General features: G+C 39.6%; 1 protein-coding gene across 1 annotated transcript in view; it reads right to left on the bottom strand.

The window, feature by feature from the left end:
* Positions 1–25,154, bottom strand: part of LOC138172274 (A disintegrin and metalloproteinase with thrombospondin motifs 12-like) — a 598,980-nt gene that overhangs the window by 159,212 nt on the left and 414,614 nt on the right. The window contains exon 12 of the mRNA XM_069101962.1: positions 20,116–20,236. Coding sequence (XP_068958063.1) covers positions 20,116–20,236 — 121 coding nt within the window. The remainder of the gene's footprint in view (positions 1–20,115; positions 20,237–25,154) is intronic.

Below are 25,154 nucleotides of genomic sequence, written 5' to 3'. Positions count from 1 at the left end.
GGAACTTATCAAAGATGAACTATTAACATTTCAACATGGAAAAACAATAATTGTAACTGATGAAACTTTTTTCAGTATGAAAATAGTTGAAGGGAATAGAATTTTATATATATGTATATATATATATATATATATTTCTATAAATGAGGGTATATGGGCATATGAATACATATGTGAATGTGTGTACATATATATTTACAGGTATACATAGATAGAGGGCACAGGACCAATTTAATAGGAAGGGATGATACTTAAAAGGTAAAATTAAGAGATGAGAGAAGAATATAATGAGAGGAGATTGGGAGAGACAGAATGGGGTAAACTATCTTATATAGAAGAGGCAAGGGAAAATGGTTACAATGGAGGGGAAGAATAGGAAGGCAAAAGGGAATGGGTCAACCTTATTCCCATTGAATTTGGCTTGGGGATGGAATGAAATACACACTATATAGGGTATCTCACCCTATAGGAGAGTAGGGGGAAGGGGATGAGAGGGGGGATGATGGAAGTGAGAGCAGGCTGGGGGGGAGGGAAGTTGGAAGCACCCACTTTAGAAAAGGGACGGGATCAAAGTAGAGAATAGAACAAGTGGGAGGTGGGATAGAAGGGAGAGAAATATAGTCAGTCTTTTAGAATATATCTACTATGTTATTGTTTTGCATTACCTACACATGTACAACCTATACTGAACTATACTAAACTGTTTATCTTCCCAGTAAGGGTGGGTGACAAGGGAGGAAGGAAATGAATCTTGAATTTAAAGTTTTAAAATGAAATGTTAATATATATATATATATATATATATATATATATATATATATATACTATTATTAATACTATTTTACATGTAACTGGGAAATAAGATATACAGGCACTGGAGCATAGAGATCCACCATGCCCTACTGGAAAAGTTGAAAGGGATATGGGAGAAAATATGGGAGAGAGCAGATTGGAGTAGGGGATATCCTGTGGGACTGCTATTTTGGGTGGTGGGTAGGGGAAACCTGGGAGAAAATTTGCAACTCAAAATGAATGATGTAAATCAGAAGTTAATAAAGCATTTGAAAAATGGAAAAAAAATTAAAAAAATAAAGACAAATACAAACAACTGTCTTTCAGTGAAACATTTTAAAGTTGAAATGAAATGTCTGTTGAATGTGACAATTCTAGTTGAGTTTGCACACTTGGAGAACAGAGCTAATTAAAACCATTAATGCACAAACTCCATGTAGTAAGGTATATGCAAGGAAGGCCTCCTGGGAGACCGTGTATTTTGTTCTAGCAGTTTTCAGGGTATAGGCTACAGAGAAACATTTCAGAATGACTTAATGTATCATACCCCTTTCTGTACTGGAGATTATGAAAGAAATCTGAAAGCATTAGAAACCATAACCACCACTATTTCTTGCCAGCAAACCAAAGAGCATAGGAGGAACTGAGTACCAATGGTGATGGTAACAGGTTACATTTATGCAGTGCTTTAAGAGTGGCAAAAAGATTTCCTCACAAAAACTCTGGAAGGCAAGTATAAAATTACGGAATTTGTGGACCAGTTTGCCAATTAAATAAGCAATTACTGAAAAGAAGAAATAATTTATCATCCTTAAATTCTGTCTGACTGAAAGGGATACACTTTTGGGAATTTAAGAGGGGATATAATGGTATCTTGTTTTGCTTTTAGAAAAGTTATTGGAAGGTAATCAATAGCTGTGGGGAAGCTCTTGCTTTTCTTACTTTACTAAAACCCTGGCCTTTCTGGAACTTATGACAATGGCCAGAGGGAACTAGAAAGGTGGAGGTGTGGCACATAGCCCTGGATCTTAGAATAGGTCAGGTCCTGGATATATCTCCAGTAACCTCACTACAATGCCTCTGTAATCTACATATAATTTGTGTATATTGAGGGAATGTAGACTATATAGAGGAAAATAGAGTGAGGAGCTTGAGGAATTTGACTAACCTTTGAGGAATTTGACTATATATATGAGGAATGTAGAATTTCTTTATAAAGGGAAATAAAATAAGGCTGCTTGACCATCCATGCACATTGGTACAAGACATTTGCTATTGTTCATCCTTCATTTTTGAAGAGGACCAATTACATTATAAGGTGATGTCTTGATTTGCCCATGAATTGGATTTAGGTAACCAACAGGTAGAGGTATCTCCTAGGCATAGAGACTCATAAAAAAGACCAGACAGACTCTAGTGTCATCCATACCTAAAGGCAATAACTGAAGTTATGTGCATCTTTGAGGGAATGAGCCCTTCAAGGGAAAGGATGTACAGGTTTTTAAAATAAGAGAACTGAGAATAAAATCTTGGGGGATATATAAACTTAGAGATAGTGAAGTGACCAAGAAGGAGTGGTCAGATGGGAACAGGAAAATTAGGTAAGAACAATGTCACAGCAACTAAAGAATAAGAGAGCATTAAGAAGGAAAAAGTGGTTAACAAGATTAAAAGTTATAAAATGACCAAGAAGAATCCAAACTTGGAAAATATCTTAATTAGATTATTTAAGTCATTGGAGACTTTGGAGCAGAACTGTTTCTGGAAAAAAGATAAGGATGAAATCCAGATGGTATAGGGTTGAGAAGTGAGAAGTTAGTAATGAAGTAAAGGAAGCAAATATAACCTATTCTTTATTTGAAAGATCTGACAAAAATTATATTATCTGATAAACCTTTAGTCATAAATGCCAGGTTGTAATGGAAATGCAAATTTAAAGATCTTCCCTGCCCTTAGGCCCTTTGATAGGCTTAAGAGACTCTGAGAACCTTCCTTGATTTGAAAATATACTCTGCCTCCTAATGGGCTGAATGTGGGCACATGGAGCCTGTGGCAGGAGACTTGGTTTTCAGGAATGACCACACCTTGATGCTGTGTGATTGGGGAGTGGGTCAAGAGGGTGGTTACATTCTCTGAGCCAGGAGAAGGCTATATAATCCCTGATGTGAGGCTTTGCTTTGGGGCTCACTTTGAGAAGTGTTCTGTGATTTGATCAGATGAGACTCTGGGAAGCCATTGTTGAGAGGCCCCCGGCTTTGAAAAACCCAGATGTTGATTTGGTATGGATGTAATGGTTGGAAATTTGGAAACCTGTCTATTTGATCTGTTTCTCTGTCTTGATAATTCTGTCTGTATACTCTGAAGTTCGGGGTGCTGACCTTTTTCCCCTGAACTAGGTAAACGATACATATTTGACTGATTAAAGTAAGCTTGTTAACCCATTTTGAGTTGCTTTCTTTTAACAAAGCAGATCTAAGAACCTGTGGTGGCAGCTACCCTGGGGACACTGGGGTGCTTGCTGCTACACAGGTGCAACTTAAAATAGGAAAGTGTATGCTCTACAGAGCAGTGACTGGCACTTAATGCACACAATAGGGGGCGCTTCATGAATGTTCATTGACTCAACTTGGCTCCAGAGCTGTTAACCCCCTCTGCTGGGGGTAAAGGCAGAGTCAAGGTTGAGGAGGGATCTCCTTTAAAGAGTGAGGTCCTTTAGATACTCCTATTTGCAGATGACATTGTGCTGGTTGTGTCAAACCCCAGAACGCTGCAAAGTATCCTAGACAAAATCTGCAACTCCTCAAGAGTTTAGCTTACTCGTCCAAATAGGAGAAACCACGTGGATAGAGAGCAGCTGTTATTTGGAATATGACAATGAGAGGGATATTATATCTACAGATATACACATAGATATGCATGTGGAGATATGTATACACATATACATACATGTACATACATACACACAAAATATACACATACCCATATATTTACACATATAATGGTGTCACAGTCAAAGTGAACTTAAAAATCAAGAAGACCCAAATTCAAATCCTGCCCCAGATACTTATCAGTTGTGTCACCCTAGGAAAGTCACTTAACTTTTCTCAGCCTCAATTTTCTCATCTATAAAATAAGGATTATAGCAGAATCTTTATCAAAGGGTTCCTGTGAGGATTAAATGAGACAATAATAATGTGAAATGGTTTGGGGTCATAAATAAGGAAGAGAGTAGGCTGGATTGCCTTTAGAAATTATAAAACTCCTTTATTGATCCCCAACTTTTCCAAGAAACAAAGGCCTACCTTTTTGATAACAATATTCAATGCATGTTATTGTATGACTATGAGACATGGAACACAACAGTCTCTGGAAAATTAAAAAAAAAAGGATTCTTCAGAGGATATCAGAGAGATAAATGGTAGGTGTGAGCAGACTAAACAGACTACAATTCATAACAGACTGCAACATATAACAAATAAGGAATTATGAAAAAAACAAAGTAAAGGCTGTCTTTAAAGTCCTGCGTGATCAAAAAAGGAGAGGGGCTTCCCATGTGAGGAAGGCTAAGGTTGCTCCATTGGTATCCTTGTGATATGAAAAGAAATCAAGAAAGGCCCCCAGTACCTTGTGGGAGGGGCTGACCCCATGTGGCAAATTAAAGGAAGAAGATGAACAAGAAGAATAGTATAGGATGGATGGGTCATAATCTTCCTCATTGGAGGGAACATCCACGTTAGGGAGGTTAGTAACAGATCCACTGAGAATTTTAAGGAATGTGCTTCCCTCCTTTAATACGTCTCCAATTGTCGCAGCACTCAATCAGCGAGCTCTCCCTTCCTCTGCAATCTTACAGCGCTGAGAATCATTGCTCATATATACTTATTGTAATGACCCTCCTATTCTTTTTTTAAAGAATGCTTTTATTTTAGTTTTCTCAATTACATGTAAAAACAATTTTCACTTTTTTTAAAAATCAATTTTTGAGTTCCAGTGATTCCCAGCTAGATTCTAGTACCCTTGTAGAGAGGGACAGGAAATCTTTTGTATCTTCAGAACCAAGAACCTGTTCATAAAAAGTGCTGAATAAATGTGTTTGGAGATGATGATGGTGAGATTGGTGGGGATAAGGATTTGGGTAAAGCATATTAAAGAGATTAATTCTAAATTAGGTTTTTGGCAATTTTACTAAAATTTCCTGACACGTACCTACTCATACATATAGTTTGATCTTGTGTTGTTGTTGTTTTTTTTCCCTCCTATTAGGGGCTCCACATCGCATCAATCATATACCATGCAAACAAGACTTTCTGATGTCTTCAAAAATGTGAGTACTGACTGACTCCTCTCCCATCCTCATTACATATTTTATTTTTCTCCTGAATAAACTCCCTTATCAATGTTCAGAGCTTTTCTCTGAATTAACCCTTTGCTACACTAATTGCATTTGGAGGGGTTATCCCTTTCTGGTTGCTCTGATGACTTGCCAGATGAGTTTTCTACAAAAGATGATTCTTTTACTATATGGATCACATTTATAAGGTTTCTCCCTTATTCAGATTTTTTATGCATGTAAAAATTTTATTATCCTGAAATGCCACGATCACTCGGTGGGAATTATTATTGGAACCATCAGACCCTCAATTTTGTCAAATGAATTTATATGGGAGACACCCACTTTCTCAGGCTTCCTTAAGTCACAAACACTTCCATGATTCTCTAATCTAATTTTGCCTTAGGCCTCAGGCATCCTAAGACCTCTTGTGAGATGTGCCTTGAATATCCCAAATGCATCCTCAGTTTTCCCTGGAATCCTCACCTAAAAACTGCTGGTATTCTCTCTTCTTCCAAACAGACATATTAAACTAATCACTCTCTCTGCTTTCATATATTACATTCTGCACTCCATTACAAATCCCTAGGAACCACCTTCCTAAAACACCAATTCCACCTATTGCCAGCATCAAGAAGATGGCCTTTAGTTGTCCTATGGACTGCGGAAGGGTTGGGGGGAAAGATAAGGGGTAATTCACAGCTAAAGGCCATCGTGAGTTTTCTTCCTCTAAGCACACAGCTACCACTTTTTCTAAGGTTTGCTTCTTCAGGGGAGCTATTAAGTCCTCATCCAGGTAGAGTTGGGAGGCCTGGGAGGTCTTTGCCCTGAGGAAGGAAGCCCCAGCCCTAAGGGTCAATAGAAAACTATATTAGCTACTGTAGAAGATTTGCCTGCCTATCTTTGAGTCTTGGGAACCCCAGAATGAGAATCTCAGAATGGGTTCATAGGGTTGTGATAAAAGCCTTGAGCAACCAACAGACTGTAACTTTTCTAATAAATGATCAGGTATAATGAAGTATTCAAGCTAAAGCAAATCTTTTTAACTGTGCTCTAGAGTCTAGACAAAGTTCCTTTGGTTTCTAAGTTCTGCCACTTTTTTTTTTTGCCTTTTGGAGGGCAATTGGGGTTAAGTAACTTGCCCAAGGTTACATGGCTAGTTGATTTTGTGTGTGTGTGTTAAGTGTTGGAGGCTGGAAACGAACTTGGGTCCTCCTGACTTCGAGGCCGGTGCTTTTACTCACTGTGCCACCTAGCCACCCTAGTTCTGTCACTCTTAATAAAAGATATGTAAGAGATTAAGTAAGAACAAAGGGGTCACAGGGTGTTGCCTAGGTGGAGTGTGGGATAGGGAGCAGGGGCAGAGCTCAAGGGTGGGAAAGGACAAATTGCAGTTACAACTGAACAGACTGGTTTTACAAGTTGGTTTCACAAACTGATCTAGACCCCAGGTACCCCATCATAACCACTGGCTTGTTTTTCTGTATGATTTATACTGTCACTTGATAGAATGTAATGCAATTCTCACCGAAGACCAACGACTAATGATTTATGTGAAAAGAGTCTAGGGAAAGAAATATTTATGATCTCAGTGAGTTCCAGTTCTCCTTAATAGGCAGATGTCTGCTTTTAATAAAAACCCCTACTTTATGGGGCCAAAAAGCACAATAGAAGATAGGTGACAAATGAAAACTAAACTAGGCCTTTCAGAAAGCTAAACTGCTTCTCTCTACATCATGAGTTATAGTCGTATTTCCTTATATCTATTTCTCATTTGATCCTTACAACAACTCTATGAAGTAATTGCTATGTATATCATCCCATTATAGCTGAAGAAACAAAGCCTGAGAAAATTTCAGTGACTCTGCTGAAAGTCATACAGATAATAAATATCTGAGACAAGACTGGAAGCCAACCTTTATTGTGCCTGACACTGAGATCCCTTATGCTACAATCAGGGTAAAAGAAAGAGTGAACAACAGGACTGAATACTCTTCTATAACTATACAGATTTGAATCTTTTCTCTTGTAAGTAGCTCCTCTCCTAAAGAGATGGGGACCGATTCTTCTCAAAAATGCAGGGCTACAAGTAAACTCCAAGACTCATGATGGAGAGAGATGTCTACATTCAGAGTAAGAACCAGAAAGAACAGAGTTTGAATGCAGATTGAAGCAAACTAGCTGCTCTCTTTCTCTTTCTTGTTTGGTTTGGTTTCCTCTTTCCCATTGTTCATTCCATCCATTACAATCCTTATTTTCAACATGACCAATGTCTAATGTGAAAGAATCTGCAGATCCTATACCTGATTGTATGCCAACATGGGGAGAGGGAAGAGAAAACTCAAAGAACTGAACAGGGGGAACTGAATCTTGTAAAATCAAAGTAAACAAACAATAAAGAAAAAATATTTTTAAAAAAGGGATGGGGACCTTTGTAGAGTAGATCCTGGAAATGAACTTTTTATCCTATTTTTTTTTTGCAGGGGTAATTTTTAAAAACATGTTGAATCTTCCAGTTTTGAAACTGAGTTGGATTTGTGTATATCCCAGGTAGAGGAAGTTGTAGTTCATTTAAAGTGATTAAGTCAAGAAAGCTAAATTAGTCACTGTAGTTTTTTAAATCTGTTAATAAGCAATGCTCATGGATTAAGTGGAGATCTCATTTCACAAGTAATGCCATGAATCTTGAAGATTAAGGTGCTGGGCTTAGTCTTTTCTAAGGGGACTTCCTTAATTGTTGCTAGAAGTACATAAGTTAGTTACTAATAGGAGCAGTGGTTTAGCCAAATGGTCTAACAATTGAAATGGAAATTACAGAACATTCTTCAAATTCCAGCTTTTATTGCTATGTCTAGAACTGGGCAGAAATCAGGACTGAAATGGGGCCAGGACCATGGCCAGAAGTTTGGTTAAACAAGAAAGAGTCTGGCTTCAGGCACCACAAATTGGGAAGGTTCAGCAATCAATACCTGGAAACTCAGTAAAGGTAAGGAAAAAGAAACAGATTGATATTGTAGCTTGAAGCACACAAGACTTTAGGGATCAAAAAGTTCAGGTATCAGAGATTAGGAAGCCGTGTTTGCAGGGCTAGGGAAGAAAGAGGATCCCAGTAAAGGGTCCAAGAAATGAGCACTTATGAATTCAGAGTACACAATAAGGGATTGATGGGGTACCTGGGGTCTAAATCAATTTGTAAAACCAATTTGTAAAACCAGTTTGTACAATTGTAACTGCAATTTGTATTGTAAAATTGTAATCTGTAAAATCCCTTTCCCAGCCTCAAACTCTGCCCCTTCCCCCTATCCGCACTCCACCTAGGCAACACCTTGTGACTCCTTTGTTCTTACTTAATCTCTTCGTGTCTCCTCCAGTCTGGCCCAAATACTCCTTTGCCCTTGCCTCATGTCTCCTCCAGGTCTGGCCCAAATCTCATCTAAAATATCTATGCACTAAAGTCACAAGTTCCTCTCAGTCAGCTCTAACCTTTATCTATGCACTGAGGCCCCTCTCATCTGGTCAGCCCTGACAATGGCAGCCCTACCCTTTAAAAGTAAAAGCCTGTACCCCTCGCACTTGCAGGTCCCCTAAAGGACTCTTGCCCACTAGAAGTGTAACAATAAACTTATACAACTCTCACTCCAATTAAGCCTGAGACCTTGAATTCTTTCCAGATGCTATTGCAGGTTTTCTGGTCTTAGATAAAATCAGAGTTCCTGCTGAACCTAGAGGGAGCCATCCCTCATCAGGATCACAAGAGTATAATACTCAGCAAGGGGCATAATAAGCACAGGGCAACATCAGGAGTAATAAAGTTTGAACTCTTACGTGTCAGTCCTCTGATAAAAGAGTTTTGTATATATTTACTGAGAAGGATCCAAAACAGTCTCAGAATGGGAACAGGCAGAAGCAATGGCATCTAGCTGGAGGGGATACTTCCTTCTTGATTTTCATAACACTACTTTCTCCAGATTTGCCTCCTACTTGTATGACTACTCCTTTTCAATCTTCTTTGCTGTTTCATCATCCATATCATTCCACCTTACTGCAAGCATCTTTCAAGGCTCTGCCCTTGTCTCTCTTCTCTTTTCTACCCTCTGTCACTTGATGAGTCCATCAGCTCCCATGGGCTTAATTTATCATCTCTGGACTCACAAACCTATATATCCAGCCCCAAGCTTTCTCCTGAGCTTCAGCTCCATATCACCAGCCACCTATTGGGTATTTAAACTGGATATACCACAAACATCTCAGACTCAATGTTTCCAAAGAATAACTCATTTGTATTTACCCCTTAAACTCATTCTTTTGAACTTTTCTATTTCTGTAGAGGATACTACAATATTTCTTGATGGAGAAATGAAGATTATAAAAATATAAAATGTAAAAAATATGAGTTAAAAACTGATCAAATAATCTCCAAAATGGTATGAATTAGATCAATGCCAAACTGGATAAAAGTGTCTAATAAAATGTCACAGGGCCCAGTCCCTGGCCTTATTTGCATCACAGGATTACAGATCTAGAGCTAGAAGGGACCTCAGAAGCAATCTAATTCGATAAGGACCCAAGATGCAGAGATATTAAGTGGCATCCTCCAGGTCACACAGTAAATGGGTCTCCTGAATCCAAATCCAGTATTAAAATTTTTTTGATGACTTCTATGATGTCATATGTAGAATGATTAATATCATAAAGGCTAATACACTGGATGAAAGAATTTTGATCCTCAAATACCCTCATAGGCCAGAAAACTGGGACAGTAAAATTAAGTTTACTAGAGAAAAAGGAAAATTCACAGACTCTCAGAGTTGGAATGTAGTTTAGAGTCAACCCAATCCAATTTACAATTAACTAAGAATCCTCTCTTCAACACATACAAAGGTCATCCAGCCTAAATAGTCTCTGTAAGTTTCAATATCTGCTCTGTATTTGATCCTTTGGGCAAGCAGGGCAAGTCTAATCCTCATTCCAAATTCTACTTTTGGGTTCAAAAATTAAACAGCACAAATACAGGATGGGAGAGGCATCAGTAGACAATAAGTCATATGACAAAGGGCTGGATATTTTTTTAAGATTATGTAAGGTAAATATGAGACAACACTGCAACATGGCAGCCAAAACTACTAATCACATCTCATATTTTAGGAAGGAAATTAGTAAGTGTAGGAACATCTAGAGGTGGTGATAAGGGCGGTGTAAGGAATGGAAAGAGGGTTTTAATAGCCTGAAGAAGAGAATACTTAGGGGGCATGATATCTGTCTTCACATTTTGGAAGGGCCACATGCAAGAGGAATTAGAAGTCTCCTCCCCTTCTTTTGAGGGGAAGGCAATCAGTTAAGTGACTTGCCCAGGTTCATATGGCTTGTAAGTGTCTGAGGCCAGATTTGAAGTCCTGACTCCAGGGCTGGTGCTCTATCCACTGCACCATCTAGCTGCCCTTCCTTTTAACTTGATGCCAGAGAACAGGAATAGGAACAGTAGGTGGAAATTACTATTAGATATATTTTGGCATGCTATAAAGAACTTAATAACATGAGAAATATAAAAAATGGAATGGGTTGCCTTGGGAATTAATGAATTCCACATCACTCAAAGTATTCCATTTGGTGCTGGGTAATCACTTTTCTGGGCCATTATAGAATATATTCCCACTCAGGTACAATTTGGATCTCTGATGTCCCTTCCAACTCTGAGATCCTGTTACTCTATAATTTTATATCCCAGCAAAGGACATAGAATAGGGAGATGTGCATTAAAGGGAAAGTCATTGGCACCTGGTGACAAAAAGAAAAAAAAGAAAGAAAAAGACATCTGTTGCTAAGATAACCCTTTGAAACGATGGATAGAGAAACCTCTTGGCAACAGCACTGAGGTTTTCATCATTCAGATCTTAACAAAACCCACAGATTAATTGTGCTAATATAAAACCTACAGACAGAAAATCCCCACCCCATTTTCACTTATAATTATTATGTCTCATCTTTCTCTCAGGGAAACTTAGAAAAAAAATAAGTCTAGGATGTGAATGGCATTTCAATTCCTTTTCCCTGTTCATCCTCTAGTAATGTTGAAAAGGAGAGAAGAAGCCAAAGGAGGGGCAACATCAGGAGAGAAGAGGAGAAAAAGTCTGCCCAGTAGACAATGAGATAGCCCCTGAATGGGAAAGAATTGATTGGAGGGGCGGCCAGGTAGCACAGCGAGTAAGAGCACCGGCCCCAGTGTTGGGATGAGCTGGGGATCAAATCCAGGCTCAGACACTTAGCACCCACCCAGAAACACCTGGCCGTGTAACCTTGAGCAAGTTACTTAACCCCAATTGCTTAAAAAAAAAATTGATTGGAATGTCATTTTATGTGAAGAGAGTACTTTTCTCTGAGGAGATCAACCACTTTATAGATGTTCTCATTTAATCCCTCAAGGTAGGTTCAGGTCCAATTACTATTTGACAAGAAACAGGGGTTTATGGAATCCTCCTGAAGTTTTATTGGTTTACACAAGGGAAAAAACCCTCAAATTTAATGGTGCTTCATCAGACATGACTTCCTTTTATTTTGGCTTTACCTAATTTAACCCTAATTTATTTCATCAGTATAATAACCTCACTTAAAGTTATTCTGAATTTAACAAATTATAAATGTAACAAAATTAAAAAGATGCAAAAAGATAGTATTTATGAGTCTATTCCCTCTTCCCTTCTTGCTCTCTTAAAGGCCAATGGAACATCTATTTATCCATGGCAGGGTAATAGCTTGGCATCCTTTAAAAAAGATTCCAACTATTTATCAAAGAACATAAATTTTAAAAATAGCTTTGAAGGGAAAGAAGAGTAACTGAAGACCTAAATGGCCAGGAGAAGGATGGACAATATTTAAATTTTTGACAAGACTTATTAAACTCCTAAGGCTGGATAGGGTTAAAAAAGAGAACAAGTATCCTAGCTAGTCAAATGCGAGATATAAAAGATTTTTAAAAATCTGACCCAGGTCACCAAAAAAACCCCAATACAATGGCACATAGTTATCAATTTGCCTTCATTGTCACACTAAACAAAAACTTGATCACTTTCTTGAAGTTTTCTTATTGGAGCTTAATGCAAATTAAATATGTATAGAAGATCCCAGTACAAAGCCCTGCTCTGTCACTTACTACCTCCATTATTCTTAAGAAAGTTACTTCAGACCTCAGTATCCTCATGTGTAAAATCCAGGGAATGTGTTAGGTTAGTCAAACAACAAGCAATTAAGTACTTACTATGTGCCAACTCTTTATATGTATACACATGTGGACATATATATGTGTGTATAAACACACAAACATGCACAAAGCTTCATTTGATAAAATAACTTTTTGAGGTAGGTCCCATTTTTATTCCTGTTTTATAGATAAGCAAACTGAAACCCAGAAATGTTTAAGTGATTTGTCCAGAGTCACACAGCTAATAAGTATGAGGCATGATTTGAATACAGATGTTCTTAACTCCAGGTCCAACACACTACCAATAACACATTCACTCCCAAATATGAGATGAAATACAAAGCCAGACATAAGAAACAGTCTCTTCAATCAGAGAGCTCATTGTTCTATGGAAGAAACAAGATAAGATATACAACACAAGACAGTGGCTAAGTATCCAAACATGTAGGATGGACCCTCAATGCCCTCAGGACTCAGGAAAGACAATTGTTCTTAATAGTCGATTAACATTTTGGTATTAGTGATTTAGTAAGGAAACTCCCTGTTTAAGAAAGTCTATTTTGCAACAGAGACAAATTGCTTTCCCTCTCATATATAATATACATTTCTGTATAGAATGGGTTGGTTGTAGTACATGGTTTCTATAGTAACACCCAATATTTTAAGACTAGATTTACTCAGCTTAAGATGAAATGACAATCTGATAATGTAATCAGTGTTGTCAGCCAGAATGGAGGATTTTGAGCCCAAGGTGTATGTTTGCTCCATTTCCTAGTCACTTTATAAATAGATTTCAGTGCATTACTAGGCTTACTTGGTAAGACTGCCAACAGGAGTAAGTACAGAAATAGCTTAAAGTGTCCACAACTCAGTGAAAAGAAAAATGTTGTCTGGAAAACTCTAGATGGCAAATGAACAAAATAATTGAAAAGAAGACCACAAATGACAAAATATTTGACCATGATGAAGGCATCAATATAGGAAGGATCAAAGAGCCAGAGAGATCAAAGATCCTTATGTAAAAGTCAAAGACTGTTGGGAGCCTTGAATCAGATACCAGTGTGGCAAGTTTCCCAAGAGTTTGCAGGGATGAAGATCATGACTTCTAAGATTGTTAATCTGGTTTTCAATGTTTTAAATCTGATATTAGTTTTTTTGTTTTGTTTTGTTTTGTCTTTTACTAGACCTGTGATTGCATTGATAGGAAAGCTCCCTCTTGCAATACAGACTGGAAATTATCTATAGTTTTAGAGAGTTCCCTGGGGCACTGAGAGGTCAGATGAGTTGTAATGGGAATGGGAATTTGAAGATCTTCCCTGATCCTTGTATTGGCAAGCTAACAGTTACTTAGTACTTAGTTTCCAGTTAAGTATTAAGACCTAGAACTTGTGAATCCCACAGTAGGATGGACTTGTTGACATAATAGGAAGGGGCTGAACAGGGAGGAGCTAATACCATATGTAAGGAAAAGCCCAAGCTTAGAGAGGCCAGAACTTCTAGGAGTGAGCATCTGGAGACTAGGTTGCTACTGCTGGAGAGAGAGAGAAGAGAACTGAGAACTGAACTGAGAACTGAGAAGAACTGAGAAATGAGAAGAGAGGAGAACTGGAAGGAGGCCTGGATGTGGTGTCAGTACTCTGTCTGTCTGTTTTGATGTTACTTTGTCAGATTCGTTTGATGATAGAGGATGGTGCTGTTGTTACAAAAGCCTTGGGACCTTGCTGCTGGTTCAGATGCCCTGAAAGAGGATTTTCTTGTTGTACATTTACAGAAATCCTGCAGGAAGGTCTTGTTGATGATTTCAGAGGTCCAGGGACTATATTGATGATGTGTGTTGAATCCTCAGACCTTGTTGTTGGTCTATGTTGATTTCTCAGGCAGAAAGTGAATTGAGGAGGTGCCAGCAACGTGCATGATTGTTATTGTGGTTTTGTTCAGTTTTGTCTTCCCAGAAACAGAAACCATGAAGGACTTGAGGTGGACTAGATACTGTGAGCTTCTGTGTGGAACAGGAATGGACAAGAAGCTGAACAACAAGGAGCTGGCAGGACGTGGGGAACCATGGAAATGGAGAGCCAGCCTCAAATTAAGATGAAAAGACCTCTCCTTGGGTAGTTAATGCAAACTGAGAAGATCATGATTTACTAGGGGTGGAGAATTACGATCTTTACATTTAGATGACTGAGTTAAGGACTTACTAATTAAGGATGACTGGAAACTAATCTCCAAGGAGAAAGAACACTTTTTTATTGAAGAGATTAAGACAATGTGACCTGGGGTAGAAAACTTTTGACCTCTGTACTTTGTGTCAATTAAGGAGGCTTGCTTTCTTAAGAATGATTGAGTTACTAAATGAAAGTACTTTCTTTAAAACTATGTGACCACTTTGGTGAAAACTATGCAGCCATTTTAATGATAAGTTGTTATGCCATAACATAGTGAATGCTGTTTTTTGATTTCTGTGAATATTTTGCCTTAATTTGTTACTGAATTAATAGAGTTCACTATACTGTGTACTCAAGAACATTGAAAGCTGTTCACAGCAGCAGTCCTCTGGAAAGCTGCTCGTGGCTGGCTTTACACTTGTCCAGGGACCCACAATAAGTTTATATACCGTGTTTCCCCGATAATAAGACACTGTCTTATTAATTTTTTTTGACAGAAAAACACCAGAGGGCTTATTTTCAGGGGAGGGCTTATTTTAATGAACATTGACAGCAATTTTAATAAACAGGTAAATGTGAACAAAAAAATGTACCTTTATTCAATAAGCAAATCACTGGGGAAGAACAGGATGACGTGCTCACTGCTGCAGCTCTGATTGGATGCAGCTTGGAGCGCGGCGTGCGTTTCACGGTGGGGGGGGGACGGTGCATACAGAGGGTACCATAATGTAGCGTGTAGCGCAGGGGATCACCTTCACTACAGTAGCAATCTCAATAGGGCTTATTTTCGGGGGAGGGCTTATTTTAGAGGAATCTTACACAGTAAGGGGAGGGCTTATTTTCAGGATAGGTCTTATTATCGGGGAAACATGGTAAGAGGAAGGAAACAATTCAGGTCTTCCTAACTCCAAAGACAGGTCTGTGTGTGTGATTGCCTCAATTAAAACAAAAGTTCTTAATCCCAGAGAAGAGAGGAAAGAAAACAAAGGTTGATTGTTTTTGAACCCCCAACATTTTTGTAATTCATTTAATTATATTCACAATGTAAAAAAAGTGAAAATTCATTACACAATGGAAGGATTTTGAAAGACCTGAAAAACACGTAAATCATCATGAAATACTTAAAATATGCTGGGTTACTACATTCCTAATAACTAAGTCAAATGTTATGTTTCACTCAGAATGAATCTGTCAGCGAAGTAATTCAAATACAGTTCTCCCAATGGACATTCTTCATGAGTCCAATGATCATTCTATAATAAAGTAATCATACTTCATCCTCCTCTGTAGCCTAATTAATTCAAAACTCAAGGACCATAAACATGGATTGAGGATTTAACCAGATTCAAAATGCTGCTTTTTCAAAACAAAAATTAAAGAGCAACAGGTCATCTGACCAACTAAAGAGTGAAGCTGCTTTGAATTATATGGAATTTAACTAAATTTGATCATATGTAGGAACCTTAGAGACCACTGCTTCCTGACTCGTTTAATAGATGACGATACCAAAGTCCAAAGAGAGACTTATTCAATTAGCACACAAGAAATTAATGGCAGAGCAGGGACTAGAAAACTGCCTCCTGTTTACACTTGAGGCAATCTTTTGAGTGTGCACAGTGAAATGATTGCCTGTAGTTTTCCAGCATTAAGAGGCAATGTGGTATATTGGGAAAAGGGCTGGATTTGGGGTAAGAGGAGTTGAGTTCAAATCCTAATTCTTCTATACTTTTAGCCTTATATTCTTGGGCAGGTAGTTTAACTTAGTTTTTTTTTTCTTTTTTTTTCAAATGCTTTATTAACTTCTGATTTACATCATTCATTTCCACCAGATTTTGAGTTACAAATTTTCTCCCTGTTTTTCCCCTACCCACAACCCCCAAATAGCAGTCCCACAGGATATCCTCTCCTCCAATCTGCTCTCTCCCATATTTTTTCCCATACCCTTTTCGACTTTTCCAGTGAATCTCTTTGGCCCAGTGCCTGTATATCTTATTTCCCAATTACATGTAAAATAGTATTGATAATAGTATACACACACATATACATATATATGTATATATACATACATACATATTTGAATATTTGATTATAAAACTTTGAATTCCAGATTCATTCCCTTCTTCCCTTGTCACCCACCCTTACTGGGAAGATGAGCATTTAAGTATAGGATGTGCATGTGTGGCTAATGCAAAACAATAACATAGTAGATATCTTGAAAAGACTGATTATATTTCCCTCCCTCCTATCCCACCTCCCACTTGTTCTATTCTCTACTTTGATCCCGTCTCTTTTCAAAAGTGGGTGTTTCCAACTTCCCTCCCCCCAGCCTACCCTCCCTTCCATTATCCCCTCTCTCATCTCCTTCCCCCCTGCTCTCCTATAGGGTAAGATACCCTACTTAGTGTGTATTTCATTCCCTCCTCAAGCCAAATTCAATGGGAATAAGGTTGACCCATTCCCTTATGCCTTCCTATTATTCCCCTCCATTGTAACCATTTTCCCTTGCCTCTTCTGTATGAGATAGTTAACCCCATTCTGTCTCTCCCCATCTCCTCTCATTATATCCCTTTCTCACCTCTTAATTTCACCTTTTAAGTATCATCCCTTCCTGTTAAATTGGTCCTGTGCCCTCTATCTATGTATACCTGTAAACATATATACACACATTCACATATGTATTCATATGCCCATATACTCTCATATATATATATTCCCTTCAACTACTGAGAAAAGTTTCATCAGTTACAATAATTGTTTTTCCATGTAGGAATGTTAATAGTTCAACTTTGATAAGTTCCTTATGATTTCTTTTCCTTGTTTACCTTCTCATGCTCCTCTTGCTTCTTGCATCTGAATGTCAAATTTTCTGTTCAACTCTGGTTTTTTCAGCAAGAATGCTTGAAAGTCCTCTATTCCACTGAATGACTATATTTTCCCCTGAAACATGATACTCAGTTTTACGGAGTAGGTGACTCTTGGTTTTAATTCCAGCTCCTTTGCCCTCCAGAATATCACATTCCAAACCCGTCGATCCCTCAGTGTAGAAGCTGCCAGATCCTGAGTCATCCTGATTGTGTTTACACAATATTCAAATTGTTTCTTCCTGGCTGCTTGTAATATTCTCTCCTCAATCTGGGAATTACGGAACCTGGCTATAATATTCCTAGGAGTTTTCCTTTTGTTATCTTTTTCAGCAGGTGATCGGTGGATTCTTTCTACCTCTATTTTGCCCTCTGATTCTAAAATATCAGGGCAGTTTTCTTTGAGAACTTCCTAGAGGATGATTTCTAGGTTCTTACTTTGGTCATGGCTTTCAGGTAGTCCAATAATTTTTAAATTATCTCTCCTGGATCTATTTTCCAGGTCAGTGGTTTTTCCCATGAGATGTTTCACATTGCCTTCTATTCTTTCATTTGTTTGGATCTATTTAACAGCATTGATTTCTCATAAAGTCATTAGCTTCCATTTGCTCCAGTCTAATTCTGAAGGAATGATTCTCCTCAGTGAGATTCATTTTCAGATTATTTTTCCATCAGGCAAATTCAGCTTTTTAAGGCATTCTTCTCCTCATTGCCTTTTTGAGCCTATTTTGCTGTTTGAGTCAGTCTGTTTTTTAAGGTATTATTTTCCTCAGTCAGGCTGTTGACTCTCATTTCATAATTTTCTTGCATTGTTCTCATTTCTCTTCCCAGTTTTTCCTCCACTTCTCTTATCTGCTTCTTAAGGTCCTCTATGGCCTGTAACCAGCTCGTATTTTCCTTTGAAGCTTTTGGTGCAGGAGTTCTGACTTCACTGTCTTCCTCCTGTTCCATGCTTTGCTCCTTTTTGTCCCCAAAACTGGAGTATAATGTTGGAATCTTTGCCTGGTCATGTTGCCCCTCAGTCACTTGACCCCTGGGCTTTTTGCCCTAGTAGGACTTTGCCACCAGACAGGGGAGCTTTCGTCCCAAATGCTGGGGTTTTCTCAGTTGCCAGAGGTATTAGATGGGTACCCTCTCTGAGGTCTTTACATGCTCTGGCAAACTGGACATACACCCCAGGACCTCCACCATAGACTGCAATCCAGATCCAAGCAGGTTAAAGTTTACCCCTCAGACTAGTGCTTGGTCCCCCTACACTCTGCAGGCCAGTAGATGAAGCTGCCACATGGTGCTGGCTGGCTGTGCTGGTGCCTCAGAGGCTTCTCGCCCTGGGGGGCAAAAGCCACGCACTCCCACTTACTGGTCCCAAATGCCAGACTGCACTGATCTCTCACTTTTTCCTTCGCATCTGTGTATTGATAAATCTGGAAACAGCCACAGCTGCTGCTGATCTGGAGTCCCTCTGGCCACAGCTGGTCAGGCCCGCACTGGGGCTAAAGCCTTGGGTGTGGGGCTGGGCTCAGCTCCCAGAGCACTGTGCTGGTCGATTCCTGCCAGCCTGCTGGGCTGTCCTCAGCGGGAGGTTAGCTTCTCTGTATCATTTTGTGGGTTCTGCAGCTCCAAAGTTTGTTTAGAGTACCCTTTTTACATGGATTGGGGAAGGTGGAAGCCAGAGCAGTGGGGAGGTCCTGCTTCTACTCCACCATCTTGGTTCCACCCTGGTAGTTTAACTTTTAGCAATTTATGATGAGTTTCCTCATCCATAAAAAGTGAGGATTGTACTAAATGCTAAGTTACCTTCTCTCTCTATAACTATGATCTAATGATCACACAGACACACTCACACAAACTCCCTCCCTCCCTGCCCTGTCTACCCCTCCTCACCCACCATATAATCCTTGCCCTGAGAGTTACCCTGGAGTCTGCTTCACTTGCTCCTAGCTAAACTCATCCTCTCTTCGAAGAGTGTAGAATTTCCAAAGAAAAATCTCCAACCTAAGGTAGCAGTTTGACTATATTCATCTATGGAGAAATCTGTATTGGAGTGACATATTATATAGCATATAATAATATTTTTTTTTCTCTTTTGGAACCCAAGGATTATTGATTGTCCAGATGTTTCTAAGAATCATAAAATCATAGATTTAGAGCTAGAAGATACCTCATCAGTCATTTAATCCAACCCTACATTTTACAGATTTGGAAACTGATGTTCCAAGAGGTTGTATAACTTGACAAGTGTCCCACATCTAGCAAGTAGCACAGGCAAAATCTGAACCAGGTCTTTCTAAGTCTATTATTCTATCCATTATAGCATGCTATCTCTCTAGAAGACAGATTAGCTAAAGCAAGTCAATGAAAATGGGGGAAGCACAAATATAAGCCAGGATGAATTGAGAGAGACCATAGAATTATAAAATCCTAGAGCTGGAAGTGGCAGTAGAGATGCTGTAGCCCAACTCCCTTGTGATACAGATGAGGAAACCAGGACTTAGAAAAGTGAAGGGACTTCCCCAAGCAAATAAAAACAGGGGCACTTTGGGAAAGGAGAAGAAAGTGTACACAAGAGAGCAGAAGCCACTTGTATATTTTCCATATATTTCAAATGGCAGACCCTTCTAATCTGGAACCTGAGCCCTCATTACATTCTAGTGAAAATAAGTAAATATCTTAGTTATTGTTCTTAGTAAATCAGATTGTATTAGGGGAAAATACCAGGTAACCGCTAAGTTTTATCCCCACTTTGTGTCTCAGTCCCATTTTTTTTCTTACCAAATCCTTCCTTCTGTTTGAACATCTTCTTCACAGTGTGGCAGGCAGAGCCATCTCCCAGGCACACACCACAGCGATCTTCAGTGGCATTGGAATCAATTTCATAGTCACAGCCAACCATCTGAGGGAAAAGAGAGTTTCCAGTTTAAGTGAGTAACCCTTCAGGAACTGTATGGAGCATCTGACTGGACAGTCTCCCATAGGTCTTTCTCATTTTCACTGCTATATAACATTGGGGTTTATACAAGGTCCCTTATAATGGGAGCAAGAGAAACAGATGGTGCTTCCACTAATATCAAAAAGACTATCAGTCAGCTAGTCAATAAACACCAGCACACCTGGCATGCTAGCTGGGGCTGCCCTTTCCTGGCCAGCAGGGACTTCCCAAGGCATGACTTGCAAACCGCTAGGGAAGAACTAGTAATTAAAGTTCAAGTAGCCATGGAACTTGTAGCCAAGACTCCTGAGATATGCCCTGACTCCTTCCAGGTGATTGAAGTCATGGGCCCTTCTCTTCCTGTAAGACACAGCTTTAGCACCATTTTCTGCAGGAAACCCTTCCTGTTCCCCCTACTGCTGTCCTTCCTCCCATACCACCCTGCATTTAACTGATTTGTATATATTTGTATCTTTAACTTTATATTTATGCTTTTTGTTGTTGTTATTGTTATTTATTTCAGTTGTGTCCAACTCTTTTTTTTTTTTAAGCAATTGGGGTTAAGTAACTTGCTCAAGGTTATATGACCAGTTATTTCTGGGTGTGGTGCTGAGTATCTGAGCTTGGATTTGATCCAGGTCATCCCAACACTGGAACCGGTGCTCTTACTCTCTGAGCCACCTGGCCGCCCCTAAGCAATTGGGGTTAAGTAACTTGCTCAAGGTTACACGACCAGGTGTTTCTGGGTGGGTGCTAAGTGTCTGAGCCTGGGATTTGATCTCCAGGTCTTCTCAACACTGGAGCCGGTGCTCTTACTCGCTGTGCTACCTGGCACCCCATGTCCAACTCTTTGTGGCCTGCTTTGGGGGAGAGGGGGTTTCTTGGCAGAGATACTCGAGTGATTTGCCATTTCCTTCTCTAGCTCATTTTATAGATGAGGAAAACTGTTGTAAACAGGGTTAAGTTACTTGCTCAGGGTCATATAGTTAGTAAGTGTCTGAAATCGGGTTTGAACTCACAAAAGGGAGTTGACTCCAAGTATAGCAGTCTATCCACTGTGCTACCTAGCTGCCCCCTCCCCTTTCCACACACACATGTATACACACACACACACACATATATATATACATATATATGTGCATATATATAGTTATAATATAGATATGAAGAGATGATGGATAGATATAGTAAACACCTTGCCATAGATATTGCTTCATTTTTTATATCTCTAGTTCCTAGCATAGTGTCTGGTACACAGTAGGTGTTCAATAAATACTCACTGATTGATCAACTGAGGCAAAATTATCAACAGTCTGGTTCCCCAGTAATTATCATCTAATTGGAGGAATGGCTCCAAAAACATATTGTACCAGATGGTATTATGAATAGGCCATAAGCATTCATTCTGAAGGAGACCTCAGGAATCCTTTGGCACACCCACTTCATTTTGAAGATGAGCAAACCATAGCTCACAGAGGCAGTGACTTGCCTGAGCTTGCACAGTTAGTAAGTAGTAGAACTACATATGAACCTAACCATTCAGATTCCAAATCTTTCCACTACATGGTGTTACCTTAGCTTGCCCCAGGTGGCTTCCTTAGACCTCCTGCTTCCTGTAACCTGCCACGTAATCACAGAACCAAATAACAACATTGGAGGATGTATGTCCATCATATGCCCAAATAATGTGCATTATGGATGTTCTTCCTTTGTCTTAATCATCAAACATTAATTGAATGCTGACTATGTGCCAGGCACTTTGTTAGGATCTGGGGACACAAAGACAAAGCAATCCCTGCTCTTGAGAAGGTTCAAATGCTCCCTCTCTGGTGGCAACCCCCACCCCACCCCCCAAAATCTGACTTGCTTTAGCAGTTATATTTATTGTTTTCTTGGCCTTCCTTACTTCACCTTCCAATCAGTTCATATATGACTTCTGAAGGGAGCATTTTCCGAGCTCTTTCTTTTTTTATATATGTACATATATATATATATATGTACATATATATATATATATAATTTGAATATTTGATTTTAAAACTTTCAATTCCAGATTCATTCCCTTCATTCCCCATCACCCACCCCCACTGGGAAGACAAGCAGTTCAGTATAGGTTGTACATGTGTGGTTAATGCAAAACAACAACATAGTAGATATATTTTAAAAGACTGACTACACTTTCCTCCCTCCCATCCCACCTCCCACCCACTCCACTCTCCATCCTGATCCCGTCCCTTTTCAAAAGTGGGTGCTTCCAACTTCCCTCCCCCCAAGCCTGCCCTCTCTTCCATCATTCCCCCTCTCATCCCCTTCACCCCCTATTCTCCTGGAGGGTAACATACCCTTTTTAGTGTGTATTTCACTCCCTCCTCAAGCCAGATTCAATGGGAATAAGGTTGACGCGTTCCCTTTTACCTTCCTATTCTTCCCTTCTGTTGTAACCATTTTCCCTAGCCTCTTCTGTATGAGATAGTTTACCCCAATCTGTCTCTCCCCATCTCCTCTCATTATATTCCTCTCACCTCTTAATTTCACCTTTTAAGTATCATCCCTTCCTGTTAAATTGGTCCTGTGCCCTCTATCTATGTATACCTGTAAACATATATACACACATTCACATATGTATTCATATGCCCATATACCCTCATATATAGACACACACACACACACACACACATATATATATATATATATATATATATTTCTAATCCCTTCAACTACTGAGAAAAGTTTCATAAGTTACAATTACTGTTTTTCCATGTAGGAATGTTAATGGTTCAACTTTGATCAGTTCCTTATGATTTCTTTTCCCTGTTTACCTTCTCATGCTTCTCTTGATTCTTATATCTGAATGTCAAATTTTCTATTCGACTCTGTTTTATTTCAGCAAGAATGCTTGAAAGTCCTCTATTCCACTGAATGACCATATTTTACCCTGAAACATGATACTCAGTTTTGCTGGGTAGGTGACTCTTGGTTTTAATCCCAGCTCCTTTGCCCTCCAGAATATCACATTCCAAGCCCATCGATCCCTCAGTGTAGAAGCTGGCAGATCCTGGGTTATCCTGATTGTGTTTCCACAATATTAAAATTGTTTCCTCCTGGCTGTTTGTAATATTCTCTCTTTAATCTGAGAATTCCGGAACCTGGCTATAATATTCCTAGGAGTTTTCTTTTTGGGATCTTTTTTCAGGAGGTGATCAGTGGATTCTTTCAACCTCTATTTTGCCCTCTGGTTCTAAAACATCAGGGCAGTTTTCTTTGAGAACTTCCTAGAGGATGATTTCTAGGTTCTTACTTTGGTCATGGCTTTCAGGTAGTCCAATAATTTTAAAATTATCTCTCCTGGATCTATTTTCCAGGTCAGTGGTTTTTCCCATGAGATATTTCCCATTGCCTTCTATTCTTTCATTTGTTTGGATCTGTTTAACAGCATCTTGATTTCTCATAAAGTCATTAGCTTCCATTTGCTCCAATCTAATTCTGAAGCAATGATTCTTCTCATTGAGCTTTTGAGATTCTTTTTCTATCTGGCAAATTCAGCTTTTTAAGGCATTCTTCTCCTCATTGCCTTTTTGAGCCTCCTTTGCCATTTGAGTCAGTCTGTTTTTTAAGGTGTGATTTTCCTCAGTCAGGCTGTTGACTCTCATTTCATAATTTTCTTGCATTGTTCTCATTTCTCTTCCCAGTTTTTCCTCCACTCCTCTTATCTGCTTCTTAAGGTCCTCTATGGCCTGTAACCAGCTCGTATTTTCCTTTGAAGCTTTTGGTGCAGGAGTTCTGACTTCACTGTTTTCTTCCTGTTCCATGCCTTGCTCCTTCTTCTCCTCAAAATAGGAGGGAGTTCTGACTTCACTGTTTTCCTCCTGTTCCATGCCTTGCTCCTTCTTCTCCCCAAAATAGGAGTATAATGTTGGAATCTTCAGTCTGCTTTGTTTCTTTTGCCTGCTCATTTTGCCACTCATTTACTTGACTTTTGGGCTTTTTGCCACTGTAGGACTCTGACACCAGACAGGGGAGCTTTCATCCCAAATGCTGGGGTTTTCTCAGCTGCCGGAGGTATTAGAAGGGTGCCCTCTCTGAAGTCTCCACATGCTCTGGCAAGCTGCACACACACCCCAGGACCTCCACCCTAGACTGCAATCCAGATCCAAGCAGGTTGAAGCAAGAGCGATTACCCCTCAGACTGGTGCTTGGTCCCCCTACACTCTGCAGGCCAGTAGATGAAGCTGCCACATGGGGCTGGCTGGCTGTGCTGGCAGCTCAGTGGCTTCTCGCCCCAGGGGTAAAAGCCACGCACTCCCACTTACTGGTCCCAAAGTCCAGACTGCACTGGCCTCTTTCCTTGTCCTCATTTTTGTGTTGATGAATCTGGAAACTGCCACAGCTGCTGCTGTTCTAGAGTCCCTCTGGCTGTGGCTGGTCAAGCTCGCCCTGGGGCTAAAGGCTAGGTGTGTTGCTGGGCTCGGCTTCCAGAGCACTGCGCTGGATTCCTGCCGGCCTGCTGGGCTATCCTCAGTGGGAGGTTAGCTTCTCTGTGTCATTTCGTGGGTTCTGCAGCTTCAAAGTTTGTTTAGAGTACCCTTTTTACATGGATTGGGGAAGGTGGAAGCTGGAGCCTCGGGAAAGTTGTGCTTCTACTCCTCTGAGCTCTTTCTTATTTGTTTTAGGAAAAGAATTGGGGTGAGTGACCAAATGGTTTTAGAATGACTGTTGCCAAGTGTGACTATATTTGTGGAATTATTTTTCCTGACTATGTAACCACTACTGTCCATTTTAAAGACTTCTTTCCTCCCTCCGTCCCTCCCTTCCTTCCTTCCTTCCTTCCTTCCTTCCTTCCTTCCTTCCTTCCTTCCTTCCTTCCTTCCTTCCTTCCTTCCTT

The sequence above is a fragment of the Petaurus breviceps genome, unplaced genomic scaffold (assembly GCF_028583685.1).
Source record: "Petaurus breviceps papuanus isolate PSGF00001 unplaced genomic scaffold, PetGlider_PUasm1.0 128, whole genome shotgun sequence".
NCBI classification, from domain to species: domain Eukaryota; kingdom Metazoa; phylum Chordata; class Mammalia; order Diprotodontia; family Petauridae; genus Petaurus; species Petaurus breviceps.
This window is presented reverse-complemented; position numbering and strand designations above follow the sequence as displayed.